Consider the following 16,257-nt stretch of genomic DNA (forward strand, 5'->3'; position numbering starts at 1 on the left):
TCTCACAAAATGGTACGAAAGAATAGAATTACCTCTGACGGTCTTTGCATCCTTTTGCTGTCTGCCTTTGAGCTTCGTTTCAAAAGCCCGACTGAGATGGTCCTTGCATTCAGAAAGTGGACTTCCTGAACCCTAGTGGCTCTGTGCTACCTTCAGACAAAGATGTTGCAACGAAGTCCAGTAGAGGTTTGCCCCCCTTCCCAGCTTCCCTCTAGGGAGGGACCTCAGGCTTGTCCTGAGGGACACCCACTGGGAATGGGAGGACGGGCCTTGGCCATAGAAACCTGGTGGGCTCACCTGGCCCGCAGGGAATGGAACCTTCGACCTTGGCCTAATTAACTCTGCTTCACCCAGCGGGCTACCAGGCCAGTGACACAAACAAAAACCAACAGGATTTAGCCCTAGCTCTTCCTCCGTCAGAATGGCCTAGCCGTGTAAGGCACAGACCTGCTTTCAGGTTGCAGAAGCCTCTGAAGGTGTGGGTTCAAATCCCACTCCTGACCAGCCAGGCTTTGGGCTTCCCTGGTGGCTTAGCGGAAAAGAATCTGCCTACAGTGCAGGAGACCTGGGTTTGATCCCTGGGTTGGGAAGATCCCCCAGAGAAGGGAATGGCAACCCACTCCAGTATTCTTGCCTGGAGAATCCCACAGACAGAGGAGGCTGGCTGGCTACACTGCCCAAAGAAGGTGCATAGAAACCATGGCTCCGTATCTCTTTCTTGCCTTTAATTCCTGGGAAGGTCAAAAATTACGATTGTACAACAGTGCGAACGTACTTAATGCCAATGAACTGTGTACTTTCAAATAGTTAAAATGTTAAAATTCATCTTATGTATATTTTACCACAATAAGAATAATTTATTGGTGGAGCAGAGAGGAAGCAGATTTATTCTGGGACTGCAAAATGAGAGATTTTACAAAATGCTTCATGCCTTACACATGTAAATGATGCTTTTATGGTTCAAAAAAAATCTTCCGAGTCAGTAATTGCCTTCAGCATATTCATAACCCTGCCTTTGTGTGCCAAGTGTCTGCAAGCATTACCATTAAAGGACCTTTTGTATTTCATTATTTGTTTACAGTCTATTTCCTTCCTCCTTGAAGACAGTGTCTGGCATGCTAGGGTTGAATAAATGTTTTATGTATAATAAATGAATGACCACATTAGCAATGTGAATCCTCAGCCGAGAGAATTTTCTGTTCATGCGTGCTGAAGTAACCCATCTCCACTTGTCACTTTTTTTTGTTTAAATTGAAGTATAGTTGATTTACAGTGTTGTGTTAGCTTCAAGTGTACAGCAATGATTCAGTTAAAAAAAACATATACATGTATGTTTATTGTTTTTCACATTCTTTTCCATTTTTAGGTTATTATAAAATATTGGATATAGTCCCCTGTGCTGACAATAGGTCCTTGTTTGTTATCTATTTTATGTGTAGTAGTGTGTAATGTTAATCCCCTAACTCCTGCTGATTTATCCCTCCTTCCTACCTTTCCCCTTTGGTAAACATACATTTGTTTTCTAAATTTGTGAGTCTGTTTCTGTTTTTGTAAATAAGTTCATTTGCATCAGTTTTTAGACTCCACATGTATATTTGGGATTTCCTGGTGACTCAGACCATAAAGAATCTACCCTCAGTGCTGGAGACCCAGGTTTAATCCCTGGGTCAGGAAGATCCCCTGGAGAGGGGAATGGCTACCCACTCCAGTATTCTTGCCTAGAGGATCCCGTGGGCAGAGGAGCCCGGCAGGCTATAGTCTATGGTGTTGCAAAGAGTCGGATACAGTTGATCGACTAATACCATTTATAAGTAACGTCATATATTTATCTTTCTCTGACTTACTTCACTTAGTGTGATCTCTGGGTCCACTGGTGTTGGTACAAGTGGCTTTATTTCATTCTTTATTATGGCTGAGTAATATTTCACTGTGTATATAAACCACATCATCTTTATCCATTCTTTTGTTGATGGACACTTAGGTTGCTTCCATGTCTTGGCTGTTCTGAATAGTGTGGCAGTGACTGTTAGGGTACACTGTCACTCTTTCCCTAATAACTTTTAGCCCTTTATGAAATGACTTTTTTCATATCCTTGTGTGTTCACATGTTTGTTTTTCTCTTCTCTATAGGTCTTGCTCTCCTAAGCATCTTTTTGTTGAATGAGTAAATGAATGTCCAGACTGGGATTGAATTTTTGGAAATAGCAGTACTTGTTCAGAATCAGTTTTGGAGCCCCAAACAAGAAAGATGAACAGTGTCATTGGGGAGACACAATACAAAGTAAAAACAATGGAGAAATTGGAGTAAAAACTCTGATTTTTCACATGTGACTGAAACTGGTTTCAAGGTACTTTCCAATAAAAATGTTTAATAATACTTGAGCAATGCCTTTGTTGTTGAATTCTGTGTCACTTTGAGATGGATACTTCGTAATGTTCCTTTGATCAGTTCAGTTCAGTTGCTCAGTCATGTCCAACTCTTTGCAACCCCATGGACTGCAGCATGTCAGGCTTCCCTGTCCATCACCAGCTCCTGGAGCTTGCTCAAACTCATGTCCATCGAGTTGGTGATGCCATCCAACCATCTCATCCTCTGTCATCCCCTTCTCCTACCTTCAATCTTTCCCAGCATCAGGGTCTTTTCCAGAGAGTCAGATCTTTGCATCAGATTGCTAAAGTATTGGAGTTTCAGATTCAGTATCAGTCCTTCCAGTGAGTATTCAGCACTGATTTCCTTTAGGATTGACTGGTTGGATCTCCTTGCAATCCAAGGGACTCTCAAGAGTCTTTTGTTTTTGACATAAATTTATTTTAATTGGAGGCTAGTTACTTTACGGTATTATATTGGTTTTGGCATACATCAATATGATCTCAAGAGTCTTCTGCAACACCACAGTTCAAAAGCATCAATTCTTCAGCGCTTAGCTTTCTTTATAGTTCCAACTCTCATATACATACATGACTACTGGAAAGCCATAGCTTTGGCTAGACCTATGTCAGCAAAGTAATGTCTCTGCTTTTTAATATGCTGTCCAGGTTGGTCATAACTTTTCTTCCAAGGAGTAAGCCTCTTTTAATTTCTTGGCTGCAGTCACCATCTGCAGTGATTTTGGAGCCCAGAAAAATAAAGTCTGTCACTGTTTCTCCATCTGTTTGCCATGAAGTGATGGGACTGGATGCCATGATCTTAGTTTTCTGAATGTTGAGTTTTAAGCTAACTTTTTCACTCTCCTCTTTTACTTTCATCAAGAGGCTCTTTAGTTCTTTGCTTTCTGCTATAAGGGTGGTGTCATCTACATATCTGAGGTTATTGATATTTCTCCTGGCAATCTTGATTCCAGTTTGTGCTTCATCCAGCCCAGCATTTCACATGATGTACTGGTGGCTCAGACGTTAAAGCGTCTGCCTCCAATGCGGGAGACCCGGGTTCAGTCCCTGGGTCAGGAAGATCCCCTGGAGAAGGAAGTAGCAACCCACTCCAGTATTCTTGCCTGGAGAATCCCATGGACTGAAGAGCCTGGTGGGCTGCAGTCCACAGGGTCACAAAGAGTCGGACACGACTGAGTGACTTTACTTACTTTACTTACTCTGCGTAGAAGTTAAAAAAGCAGGGTGACAATATACAGCCTCGATGTACTCCTTTCCCAATTTAGAACCATTCTGTTGTTCCATGTCCATTTCTAACTGTTGCTTCTTGACCTGCATATAGATTTCTCAGGAGGCAGGTAAGGTGGTGTGGTATTCCCATCTCTTGAAGAATTTTCCATAGTTTATTGTGATTCACACAGTCAGAGGCTTAGGCTTATTCAATAAAACAGAAGTAGATGTTTTTCTGGAACTCTCTTGCTTTTTCCATGATCCAGCAGATGTTGGCAATTTGATCTCTGGTTCCTCTGCCTTTTCTAAATCCAGTTTGAACATCTAGAAGTTCACGGTTCACGTACTATTGAAGCCTGGCTTGGAGAATTTTGAGCATTACTTAGCCTAGCGTGTGAGATGAGAGCCATTGTGTGGTAGTTTGGACATTCTTTGGCATTGCATTTCTTTGGGAATGAAATGAAAACTGACCTTTTCCAGTCCTGTGGCCACTGCTGAGTTTTCCAAATTTGCTGGCATGTTGAGTATAGCACTTTGACAGCATCATCTTTTAGGATATAGCTCAACTGGAATTCCATCACCTTCACTAGCTTTATTCATAGCTTTTTGTTCCTTTGATAAGTTTACATTTTTTAATGTTTTTTAGAAATTGCAGTGAAATGTATATACAGTGAAATTCACTCATCTTAGGTACTATTCAAGGAATTTAAGCAAATTGAGTGCACATGTGCCTAATGATACAGTCAAGACACAGAGCATTCCCCATGCTCCAGAAAGTTCTGTCACCTTCTGTGCAATTCCCACTTTCAAAAAAAAAAAAAAAAGAAAACTGTGCTAATTTAGATCCCCATGGGTTGATTAGTGTGTCTGCCCTTCAGCTTTATGTAAATGGAGCTATGCATGTCTGTTCTGTTTCGTTTCTTTCATTCTGCATAATGTTTTCTAGGTTCACCCATGATGTTGTGTATAGCTGTAGTTCATTCCATTTTATCATGTCCCATGTGGGTAATTATTTTCTGCCATGTGCTCTTCTTGAGTGCTTTTACCTAGCACTGTCATCCTCTGAGATTATCATATATATCATATTTTATATTAGAGTGTAATCTTTGTAATGACTCTTGTTCTCCACTCTACCATGGTATCTAAACTAGTGCTTAATAAATATTTATTGAATGGTTGTATGTAGAGCGGGTGAAGAGCCAAGTAAGGGACCTGTCCTATGGGAGCCAGAAAGTGGGCAGTGGCCAGAGATGCATTTGGACAGGTGAGGTGAAATGGAGCAAGTGATGATGGAATCTTGACTGATGGAGATTATCTGAGAAACCAGCTTACGTAAGTGACTTTGACAATGGAATTAGGGACTCTCTGATATTTTTAAATTGGAGGGGACAGTTTTATTCTGGAGTGGGTCAGCCCCAGGAAAATAGAAATGACTCTTCCCAAACAGATCAACCTTTTGCATAGAATCACTTTTTTTTTTTCTGCACTGTGGCTTGTAGGATCTTAGTTCCCTAAACAGGGATTGAACCCAGGCCTTGTCAGTGAAAGCGTGGAGTCCTAACCACTGTACTCCCAAGGAAGTCCCTGCATAGAATCACTTTTGAAGCTCCCCATGGTTGCCAGAAGCTTACTTTTTGAGATTGTCATTTCACCTAATCTTCTGGACTTATCATCCCTCCACCATTCCCTTCATTTTTAAGTTTAAGACAGCAACTGAGATTCTAACCAGTTCACACGACTCATTGATAATGGGTGCTTGTTGATAACGCTTTCAACAGGCCAGTAGTGTACTCTATTTAACTAATTTTCTTGCTTTAGGTGTTGGCATTAATTGGAAATTCAGGTTCTTGCTTGTATCACAACTCTGGTTTGTAATGTGGAAATGAGCAAATGTACTCTTGGACTATTACCATAGCCCTTGGATTTATTAGCAGCTGAATTTATAAAGTCCTTAGCATATATGCTAAAAACTCCAGAAACAAACAGTGTTCTGCCAGTACCCAGTGTGAGCATTCACTTTTGTAGAATTAAGCATGGTGATCCTGAGCCTTTAGAAGGAGTTGCACACATACCACAGTTGTAGAGAAGACTGTGTTGTTGTTATTAAGTCACTAAGTAAGTCATGTTCGACTCTTTGCGATCGCATGGACTGTAGCCTGCCAGGCTCCTCTGTCCATGGGCTTTTTCAGGCAAGAGTACTAGAGTGGGTTGCCATTTCCTAGAGAAGACTTAGGTTTAAAAGAAAAAAAAAGTTTTCAAAAATGACAGGTTTCAGAAGCATAATTCTATGATGGATAGCTGTGCACAAACACTGTTTACAAAAGCATTGGTAAGTTCCCCTCTGAAAGTGAACCCAGTCTGTAGTTCAACATCATCTTGGGTTTATAGGACATAAAGAGATGAAAACTGCTTGGAAGAGACTAAAGTCTTGTTTCCATGTCTTGGCTGTTGTACGTGTAGTCAATATCCTATAATAAACTATAATGGAAAGGAATATGAGAAAGAACATATACACACACACACACGTATATAAATGTATACATAACTATATCACTTTGTTGTACACCAGAAATTAACACATTGTATACCAACTAAACTTCAAAAAAAATTTTTTTTTAATTTCATGCATCTGCTAATAGAACTCTTCTATAATTTGTTCTATATAAAATCATCCAACACTGGACACAAACTATTTTGGATGTATTAGGGAGCTGAATTTACCTTCTTGAAGTATAGAGTTATTAATATTTTCACAGATTTTGAACTGTCAGCACTCAAAAGTGTTAAGGATTTTCCTGTTTTTAACTGGTTAGAATGGGGTATTATGCTGCTGTGGACTGGTTATAGATTTGCATCAAAGCCCATGATTGACAAAAAAACATCTGAACAGGGAACACCTCTCCTAATTAAAGACACCAGTCCACAGCATAATATCCTATGTTGTTTCTGACTTCACATAGTTTGATAATCTCTAGGTCCATCCATTGCTGCTTTATGGCTGAGTAGTATTCTGTTCTGTATATGAACCACATTTTCTTTATCCATTCCTTTGTCGATGGAGATTTAGGTTGTTTCTGTGTCTTGGCTATCGTAAGTAGTGCTGCTATGAACATTGGAGTGCATGTGTGTTTTCTGATTATAATTTTGGCCAGAAACAGTATGCCATTACAGCTTGCATGTGCTCACTGTGTGTTTATGGCTTCTTTATACATCTGGACCGCTGACAACAAGGTTTACTTAGGCAGAATAACCACCCTGATGCTTCATGGATATAGGGAATGAGCAAAATTATTTCAGTGAATTTCCTATGTTAGGTATTCAATAAATATTCATTATTCATGCATTGGAGAAGGAAATGGCAACCCACTCCAGTGTTCTTGCCTGGGGAATCCCAGGGATGGGGGTGCCTGGTGGGCTGCCGTCTATGGGGTCACACAGAGTCAGACACGACTGAAGTGACTTAGCAGCAGTAGCAGCAGCATCCAGTGTCTATTTATGGATAGATTAAATTATATACTTCCTTTATAAGATAGAGGGTGGGAAAACATCCATAGGAATACGTGTATTGATTGGAATTTTTAGAAGGAAGTTAAAGACTTTACTGAAAGCCTTTTAAGCAAACACATAAAATCTTTTTATGTAGAGGAGTATTGCAGCATTGCCAAGAATTGTTTAAAATGTTGTTTTGTTTCAGTTTGTTATATATATATATATATAAGTTTTGATATATATATATGTACATATATATGTATAAGGTTTGCTATTCTGATTTAAAATTTTTCCAGAATATTGGTTCTTATCCTGGGAGAGAGGGTTGTAGGGGTGGGAGAGAAAGCAAGAAGGAGAGAATATATATAAATTACTTTAAAATATCTATTTTAGTAGTATAAGGTAACTCGCAGAATGTATATAAATGGATGAAAGTTCATTTTCATTCGTGCCAAAGCATTTATTGAATGACTGGAAGGGATTAAAGTGTTAAGAGACTGAGCTGTCTTCCATCCTGTTATTTATTTATTTAGTCCATTCTCGAAAGAAGTGATGAGGCATGGTTCTAAGTGAATTTTAAGCCCTTTAGTTATCAAGACAATACAGCTCTGAAATTAGAAATCTAGATTTTTTACTGTATAATAAATGAAAATGTTCATAGTGTCTGCTAGAGGCCTCCTGGATTCCATGTCCACACCCAAACCATGGGCTTTGCTGGTGGCTCAGATGGTAAAGAATCTGCCTGCAATGCAGGAGACCCGGGTTATGAGGATGCATGTTGCTAGTGTCTGTATGTTGTCCCAGATAACGTACTCGATTCTGTCTTCTTTTCTACCCTGACAGGTTGGTACAGAGGATACACCCTCCAAAATAAATCCAAAAAGGTATGGCTTATGGTTCAGTGTTCTGCTTGGAAATCTGTCTGCCTGTCTTGTGTTGTCTTACCTGATCCCATTATCTGCTGCCTGTGGGCCCAGTTTGCTTTGTCTTTGACAGCTGTTCTGTAGATTCAGAAGCAAATTGTCTGACCTCACTGTTCAGGTAAAAGAGTCCAAGTCCCATGGCTGTATTTCCCGCCAGCCAACTCAAGGATAAAAGCTGGAGGTCAATTTGACACCCCAGGTAGGGCCTCTGCAGGCTTTCTGGTTGCTTGAGCTGAGCGATGTGGTCAGCTAGGGATGTTGCTCTGTATCAGAGGAGGGGGGACTTCTCTGTTTATCCTTTAGTTCCAGTTTTGAAATCCCAGAACCACAGGGTCTCCTCATTTCCACGTGACTCTTTCCTTTTTTATAAAATGGAAAAACCAGAGTAGTAGGTTTTTATTAGCGGGGGCCACATCATTGGCCTGTGGAATCTTAGTTCCCTGACCAGGGATCGACTCTGTGCCCCCTGCATTGGGAGTGCAGAGTCTTAACCGCTGGACCACCAGGAAAGTCCTCAGAGTCTTAGTTTTCCAACTGTGAAACTCCCACGAAATCAACAGAGTGGGTTAGAACCAACATCTTTTTACAACTCAAACTGAAAAATAGAAAATGGAATGCCGTGGTAAGTCACGTTTCAGGAAACTTTTGTGTTAGGTGTATATTTTACAGTATTTTGTGTATTTTTAATTATGTTTTATGACAGTCGTGCTGGGTTGCTGTCCTATCGTGGGCAAAGAATTTGAAAAACACTGACGCTCGTGGGTTCCTTTTCCCAGTGCCAAAGCTGCTAATAGTCAAGCTAAAGAAAACCTGTGAGTTAGGTTAATACCCTCTCGGTTTATTTCAGGTCAGGTCAGCACTTTTTCTGTGACACTGCAGACTGGCACTGCACAGCCTGTCAGCACTTTCTTTTGAAAAGGACAGTGTTGATGAGGCCGTGCTATTTCACAGTTCGTTCCCATCCAAAAGAGTGAGGGCGAGAGGAACATTTCAGAATTGATCAAGAACTCAATAAAAAGAAAAAACACAAACCCACAGGTTTTACTTGCCAAATACGGCACAAGACAAAAGAGGTGCTAGCACACAAGTCTCAGAAAGGCTGTGCGTGGGGAGATTGGGACTGGCATACATACACTGCTGTGTATAAAATAGATAACTAATGAGAACCTACTGTAGAGCGCAGGGAACTCTACTCAGTGCTCTGTAGTAACCAAAAGGGTAAGGAAATCCATAAAAGAGGGGATATATGTGGACATATCACTGGTTCACTTTGCTCTACATCAGAAACTAACACGCCATTGTAAAGCAACGATGCTCCAATAAAAATTAATTTACAAAAGGTGTGGGCCCAGAAAAACACCTTTCTGGAAGGTACAGGGCATTTAAAACCATGACTGTCCTAGTTAAGCTTTCTATATTGTTGATGCTCAAACAGCAGTCAGTATTTGCACATGTGTATGTACACACACACAATTTATTAACTCTGACAGTTTAATAATCTACCAAAATAAAGGAGTGTTTGCTTTTAATGTGGTTATCCACTCCCACCGTTTTAGTCCTTTTATCCCTCCCTAAAATCCTGATGCTGAATTTTTATACCCACAGTTAGATGCTTGTGCCTCTGGGTCTTCATTTTCTACTTAAAAGTGTAGTGAAAATAATAATAAATTATTTGATTAAAGGAGTAAACTCTTGCTGACTTTAGTTTCCCTGGGCCTTCATATAAGGATCCAAAACAGCAGATGTTCTGGTGTGAATGAGAGCATGTTAGGACCAGAGCAAAAGTCTTTCCTCTAGTATGCTTGTTAAGAAGGGAACCGTTTACAGCCACTTCTGCTTCTTGGTTTTGGTTGAAACCTATCAGTGTTTATTTTACTCACAATTATGGAAGTGGTAGTTATTTTTCAGGCTTTCCTGTGGCTCAGTGATAAAGAATCCACCTGCCAATGCAGGAGGTGCAGGAGATTTGGGTTCAGTCCCTGGGTCAGGAAGATCCCCTGGAGGAGGGTCTGGCAACCCACTCCAGTATTCTTGCCTGGAGAATCTCATGAACAGAGGAGCCTGGTGGGTTACAGCCATGGGGTCACAAAAAGTTGCACATGACTGAGCATAAGCATGAGTTATTTTTCAAAGCAGGATTAGAGTGAATAATTTTGAAGTTCTAAATTTCAAGAGCAGAAATACTTATGTCACTTAATCACCAATCCTTTTTTTTAAAGTTAATTTTAAAACATAAAAAGCCACTCTTGGATAAGATCATACGAACTTTGAGACCAAACAGAATTTTATATTTTTATCTGATGCAGGTGAATTCTGTTAAAACAAGGTCCCAGACCACAGTTTTCCCTTTCAGTGTCTGCAGTCTGTAAGACTCTCTTTGGAGCATCTCTAAGGCATCTTATGATGTCCTAATACACCAGAATCCATCTGTTGTCTGCTTTGGAAAGTTGGTGGAGTGCTTCACTAGGATCTAAATGACAAAGTCCCAATGTGTTTTTAAATTTTTTGTATTCATATTCTTAAAACCCGTTTAAGCTTCCAGTCTCACTCTTGAGAAGAATTATTTAAGAGCTTTTCTCAGTTCTTAATAATTAAACTTTGTAATTCAGCAAAATAATAAGACAAACAAAGGCCATGCATTTACTTGTTGACTTATAAGTTGAAATATCTCTCTGGTAGATCCAGGCAAAACAGAGAATTCAAAGTCAGCTGTCATGAATTATGCTCAACTTTGACACCCCTTCATTAAGCAATCCAGCCTAGTTGAAATGCTGTCCTAATGCTTTCTCCTTGTTTGTCAGCCTTTAGGGGAAGAGCCATTTGAAAAGCCTATTGTTTCAGTGGAAATTTCTGGTGTTATTTACAAGCAGACTTAATTGGTTAGAATGATAAAAACAAGCTATAAAAACAAGTGATAAAACAAGCTAGTGGTTTTGCAAATAGAAGAAGGCAAGAGATATGCAGAAACTGGTTATTGATCCTGGCAGGATTGTGGAAGTAAGGATAAGGGTAATATCTACAAAATCATTAGTTCTTTTCTTTTTTTTAACTCAAGTGGATAGGTTGCCCTGAGAAAGCAAAAACAAAATGGAGAGAGGCTGGAAATCTGAAACATATTACCTAGGTTTATTCTGGCTTTCTGTGTGTCAGAATGGCATAGGAACATGCCTACAGGGACTTCCCTGGTGGTCAAGTGGTTAAGACTTCTCCCAATGCAGGGGACACAGGTTCCATCCCTGGTCAGGAAACTAAGGTCCCCTGTGCTGCACAAAAGATCCTGAGTGCTGCAACTCAGACCCAATGCAGCCGAAATAAATCACTAAACAAATATTAAAAAAAAAAAATAAGCCTATAGTCTCAGATTTACAAGAGCAGTTAAATGGCTGCAAGTGGACAAATGCTACTACCATGGAAAGATGATGCCCACAAGAAACAGTGGAAATGCAACAAAATAGATAGCTCTTAATATGAAAATCATCATGTCTGCATGCACAGTATAAATTACCTGGTATGATTGCTGCCTGCGTTAGTGTTAGTCACTCAGTCATGTCCGACTCTTTGCAACCCCATGGACTATAGCCCGCCAGGCTCCTCTGTCCATGGAATTCTCCAGGCAAGAATATTGGAGTGGGGTGCCATTCCTTTCCCCAGGGGATCTTCCCGACCCAGGGATCCAACCTAAGGCTCCATTACAAAATAAGCCACTTACATTACAATGTTTCTGTTTTGGATTTCTCCCTGTTATTCGGAGAGCAGTCATCAGGTGTTAGGTGTATGAAACAGTTAATCAGTCCTTTATCTTCTTGATTTGAAAAATCTTCTGCAAGGATGCTCCTTGGAACCAGCAGTTGCACATCTCATTCAGCCTGCAAATATGGCTCCTGCTTAACTGCTACTTTGAGTGCTTCATTGTTAGTCAGTGCACCACCCTTTTACGAGTTCGGGACAGCTCTATTTTATTGTTGTACAATATACTTGACAGAAAATTAGTATGTTACTTCTTTTATTTATTTTACTGTAGACCATTTTTAAAGTCTTTATTGAATTTGTTACAATATTGCTTCTGTTTTATGTTTTCAATTTTTTGGCCACAAGACATGTGGGATCTTCGCTCCCCTACCAGGGATTGAACTCACACCCCCTGCCTTGAAAGTGAAATCTTAACAGCTGGACCTCCAGGGAAGTCCCTTGACTCTTTTAAAATGTACAGTTGAGGGGTATTAAGTATAGTTATATTGTTGTGAAACCATCACCACCATCTCTAGAACTTTTTCATTATCCCAAACTGAAACTCTATAAGCATTTAATATAAGCTCCCCCTTCTTCCTTCCTCCCAGTCCTTGTAACCCCAGTTCTCTTCTGTCTCTATGAGTCTGACTACTCTAGGACCGTCATACAAGTGAGGTCAGGCAGTATTTGTCCTTTTGTGTCTGGCTTATTTCACTCAGCGTCCTGTCCTCAAGGTGAGCACTGGGCAGGCAAGTCTGGTTCTCCACAAAGATGGGGATCAACAAAACATTTACATCCACCTAGCAGAAGGAAGGCGCTCCCAAGGTTCCTTCGGCATCCTAAAGACTGACCTGGAGCTTCAGAAACCCATTAATCAAACCCCAAAGAAATTACACACACATTGCATTTTTGTTAGTGTTTAACTCTGTGATCAGTTTTCCAAAATCACTCTGAATCCTGTCCTTGTCATGAAAGAGGTTGGTGTTACCTTGTCTGTGTGTGTTCTGGGTCTTCATCAGTAACAAGATTGGGATTATGCTTTCTCACTCATGTACCCTATGCCTGCCCCTTTCTCAAAGTGAGGAGTGGCAGGTATCTTTATATGTTTTTTTGGTTCTTCCTGCCTGGAGGGAAAGGATGGCCATTCCGCTTCTGACTCAGGCAGTGGCAGGATCTACCTTGTCATCACCAATGCTGGGAGCAGCATAGTCTCAAATTTTCTTGCTGTTTTCCTGTTTTATTGGCAGAGGATTAAAAGGGAGAGAGGAGAGGATTGCTCAGATAAACGTAGCACACGAAACTAGATGCACAACCAACCCTGGTTGAAATGCACTAGTTTTTCTGACTCTGAACGAATGAGGGTCACTGAGTACACAGGCGTCTCTGACCTGGGTCCCCAGGGCGTGACCTGCTCCTCTCCCACCTTTGTGGTCAGCTACCCCTGACATGCTATGTCCACATGGCTGCAGTTTTAACAGGCTCAGGGCTACAAGCAAGTTGAGCCAATGGTGCTTGTTAAACAGCTTCTTCTATTAGGTTGGCCAAAAAGTTCATTTAGGTTTTTCCATAAAATGGCATAAAAACCCAAATGAACTTTCTGGTTAGTCCAGTACCTCTCCTTGTCTGGCCTGAAAAGTACCGTAAAGTAGGGACCAGCGGTGCCTTTCTGAATGGCAGTGTTTCTGCTTATTGATGAGCGCATCATACAGTTGAACAGCAGAAGCTTTTGGTTTTAAGAAAACTCACATCCATGGCTTGCTTCCTGTGGGTGAGATCCAGTCTACGCTTTTGCAGATTGCTCCTGACCAGGTTCCAGGGTTTCTTTTAGGTCTTTCTAGGCATCGTTTTCCCACAGGCAGTGTCTTAATACCGACATCAAATTGCCTCTTAGGGATTTAGAATGGAGAGCAGTTGAGACTGGAAAAGGCTAAAAATAACCAAGCCTAATTGATTCCATGCATTTTGTTTAAGTGAAAGTGCTGAGAGGAATGGGTCTAGAAAATCACCATAATTTTATGGACCACTAAGTACATAGCCCTCCATCTACTAATTACCCGAAACCCTTTAAGAGAAGCACCTCATGTTGTGTAGAATCTGGAGGCATTTTAGGATCTATAAATACTCTGAGCTGACCCTGGGCATGTTTGCCTGTTCATTTATGAAGTGTTTATCTTAAGCTCTGTGAACCCCAGGATTCAGTTATATGTTTTCAGTGTTTCAGCCCTCCTTTCGTTTAGGTAGCCAGCCTATGTAATTGACGCCCTATGACCTTGACTGCAAACTGTAGGTGTTGCCCTGGTGCCCTTGCCCCTCCCCTACTTGACTTGGGACTGCTTGTGCTCTTTATTGTGAGCTGAGGGGTTTTTGATATTTTTCTTAATCGGAGGATACTTGTTTTACAATGTTGTTTTATTTTCTGCTGTATAACAAGATGAGTCAGCTATATGTGTGTGCATATCCCTTCCCTCGTGAACTTCCCTCCCACCCGGCTCCCCATCCTGCCCTTCTAGGTCCTCACAGAGAACTAAGCTGAGTTCCCTGTGCGATCACAGTAGTTCCCACTAGATATCTGTTGTATTCATGAGAGTGTATATGTCTCAGTGCTACTCTGCCAATCTACCCACCCCACACCGTATCATTCCATCTGTGTCTCTATTCCTGCCCCGCAGATAGGTTCATCTGTACCAGTTTTCTAGATTCCACGTATATGCATTAATATATGTATTTGTTTTTCTGACTTCACTCTGTATGACAGACACTAGGTCCACCCACATCACTGCAAATGACCCAAACTTTCCTTTTTTTTTTGCTAAGTAATATTCTGTTTTTCATAGTATACCACATCTTCTTTATCCATTCATCTGTCGATGGACTTCTAGGTTGCTTCCATGTCCTGGCTATATTGTAAATAGTGCTACTGTGAACACTGGAGTACATGTGTCTCTTTGAATTATGTTTTCCTCAGAGTATATTGGACTGTGATTTTTATGGCCGCATAACCCAAGTTCTTCTCTCTGCAGGGTATTTTCCCTGAAACGTACATCCATTTGAAAGAGGCCACTGTGGAAGACCGCGGGTAAGTTCTAACATAGGAAAATGCCTAACAGGTGAGCTAAAGGTACAATATCATTATGGGTTTTATGAAATTCTAAGGTATCATTTTGTGCATTATTTGTCTCAGGTCATCAATTCCACGTGTTGGATGAAAGGAAAATGGAATTTTTTTCCTGACATCATTCCCTCTGCCTTCTCTTGTGATATTTTTTCCTCCCTTGCATCCTTCCCTGGGACAGTGGAGGCAGATAATGAATGAACATAGAGGGCCTTATCTTCCTCTTGTACCAACTGCTCACTGATGCATGCCTCTTTGTGTGTGTGTGTGTGTGCGCATGCACTCACACACATGTGAACATTTGGTACTCTTTAGCCATTAGACTTGAGAACCTTCTCTTTGGGAACCTTGGGGGATGACAGGTGACCAAGCTACAACCTGTGCTATTTATCTCTGAACCTTGGACAAGTCAGCGCACCTGGGGCTTTCCCCGTGCAAATCAGAGAAAACAGATCTGGCCCCACATTGGCCCTGAACTTTTTTGTTTATTTTTTCCTTTCTTGGCTGTACCACATGGCGTGTGATATGGAATCTCAGTTCTCCAAACAGGGATCAAACCAGCACCCCCTGGAGTGGAAGCCCAGAGTCTTAACCACTGGACCACCAGGGAAGTCCCTGGTTGTGAACTTAATGAAAAATTATATGAACTAACTAATATGTGTGATTGTGCTCTGCAGAGAAATTCACTTCATTGATGGTGAGTCAGTGGGCAGGAGCATCAAGGAGAGAATAAAGAAAGCTTGGAGCAGAAATTCCAGGGCTATTAGAAAGGAGTGGATCAGAGAAGCATATTAGCTCACAGCCACAGAGAACATTTTCAGCCCTAAATTCCACACCGTCATTTTATAGATGTGAGATGGAGATGTGCCCAAATTCACACATAACCAGGACTCAAAACCACGTGTCCTGCACTATTGGAGAACCTCCCCTCCCTTTTTTTTAAATTAAAAAAAAGCAGAAGCAAGTTTTATTTACTTATTTTAATTTTTGGTTATACTCTGGGACGTGTAGAATCTTAGTTCCCTGACCAGGGATTGAACCCATACCCCTTGCTTTAAATGACAGATTCTTAACGGATGAACCACAAGGAAGTCTCTGGAAAATCTTTCTGATGGACTGTTCCTGGCAGCCTCCAGGATCACTAGCCATGGCCACACTGGAGGAAAGGCAGAGTTTGGGGCATGTTCCCAATAACTAGGGTTGCCAGGTAAAATGCAGAATGTCAAATTTTAAATTCAGGTAAAAAGTAATTTTTATTTACATTCATATGCCATGTATTTCCTGAGACATACTTAGAGTTAAAAATTAATCTATCTGAAATCCAAACCTAACGGGGCATCTTGTATTCTTATCGATGTCTGGAAATTCCACCAGTAATCCCCATTCGTTAGATTGCTTTCACTCTTT

The 16,257-nt window shown here is 40.9% G+C and overlaps 1 protein-coding gene across 4 annotated transcripts in view; it reads left to right on the forward strand.

Annotated features, from left to right (window-relative positions):
* DOCK5 (dedicator of cytokinesis 5) overlaps positions 1 to 16,257 on the forward strand; it is a 278,155-nt gene that overhangs the window by 98,167 nt on the left and 163,731 nt on the right. For all 4 annotated transcript variants that reach the window (XR_008199821.1, XM_052645001.1, XM_052645003.1 and 1 more), the window contains exons 3-4: positions 7,930 to 7,970; positions 14,759 to 14,814. Coding sequence is in view for 3 of the 4 variants with exons in the window: in XM_052645001.1 (XP_052500961.1) it covers positions 7,930 to 7,970; positions 14,759 to 14,814 (97 nt within the window). In the remaining variant the exon portion in view is untranslated. The remainder of the gene's footprint in view (positions 1 to 7,929; positions 7,971 to 14,758; positions 14,815 to 16,257) is intronic.

The sequence above is a fragment of the Budorcas taxicolor genome, chromosome 8 (assembly GCF_023091745.1).
Source record: "Budorcas taxicolor isolate Tak-1 chromosome 8, Takin1.1, whole genome shotgun sequence".
In the NCBI taxonomy this organism is placed as follows: domain Eukaryota; kingdom Metazoa; phylum Chordata; class Mammalia; order Artiodactyla; family Bovidae; genus Budorcas; species Budorcas taxicolor.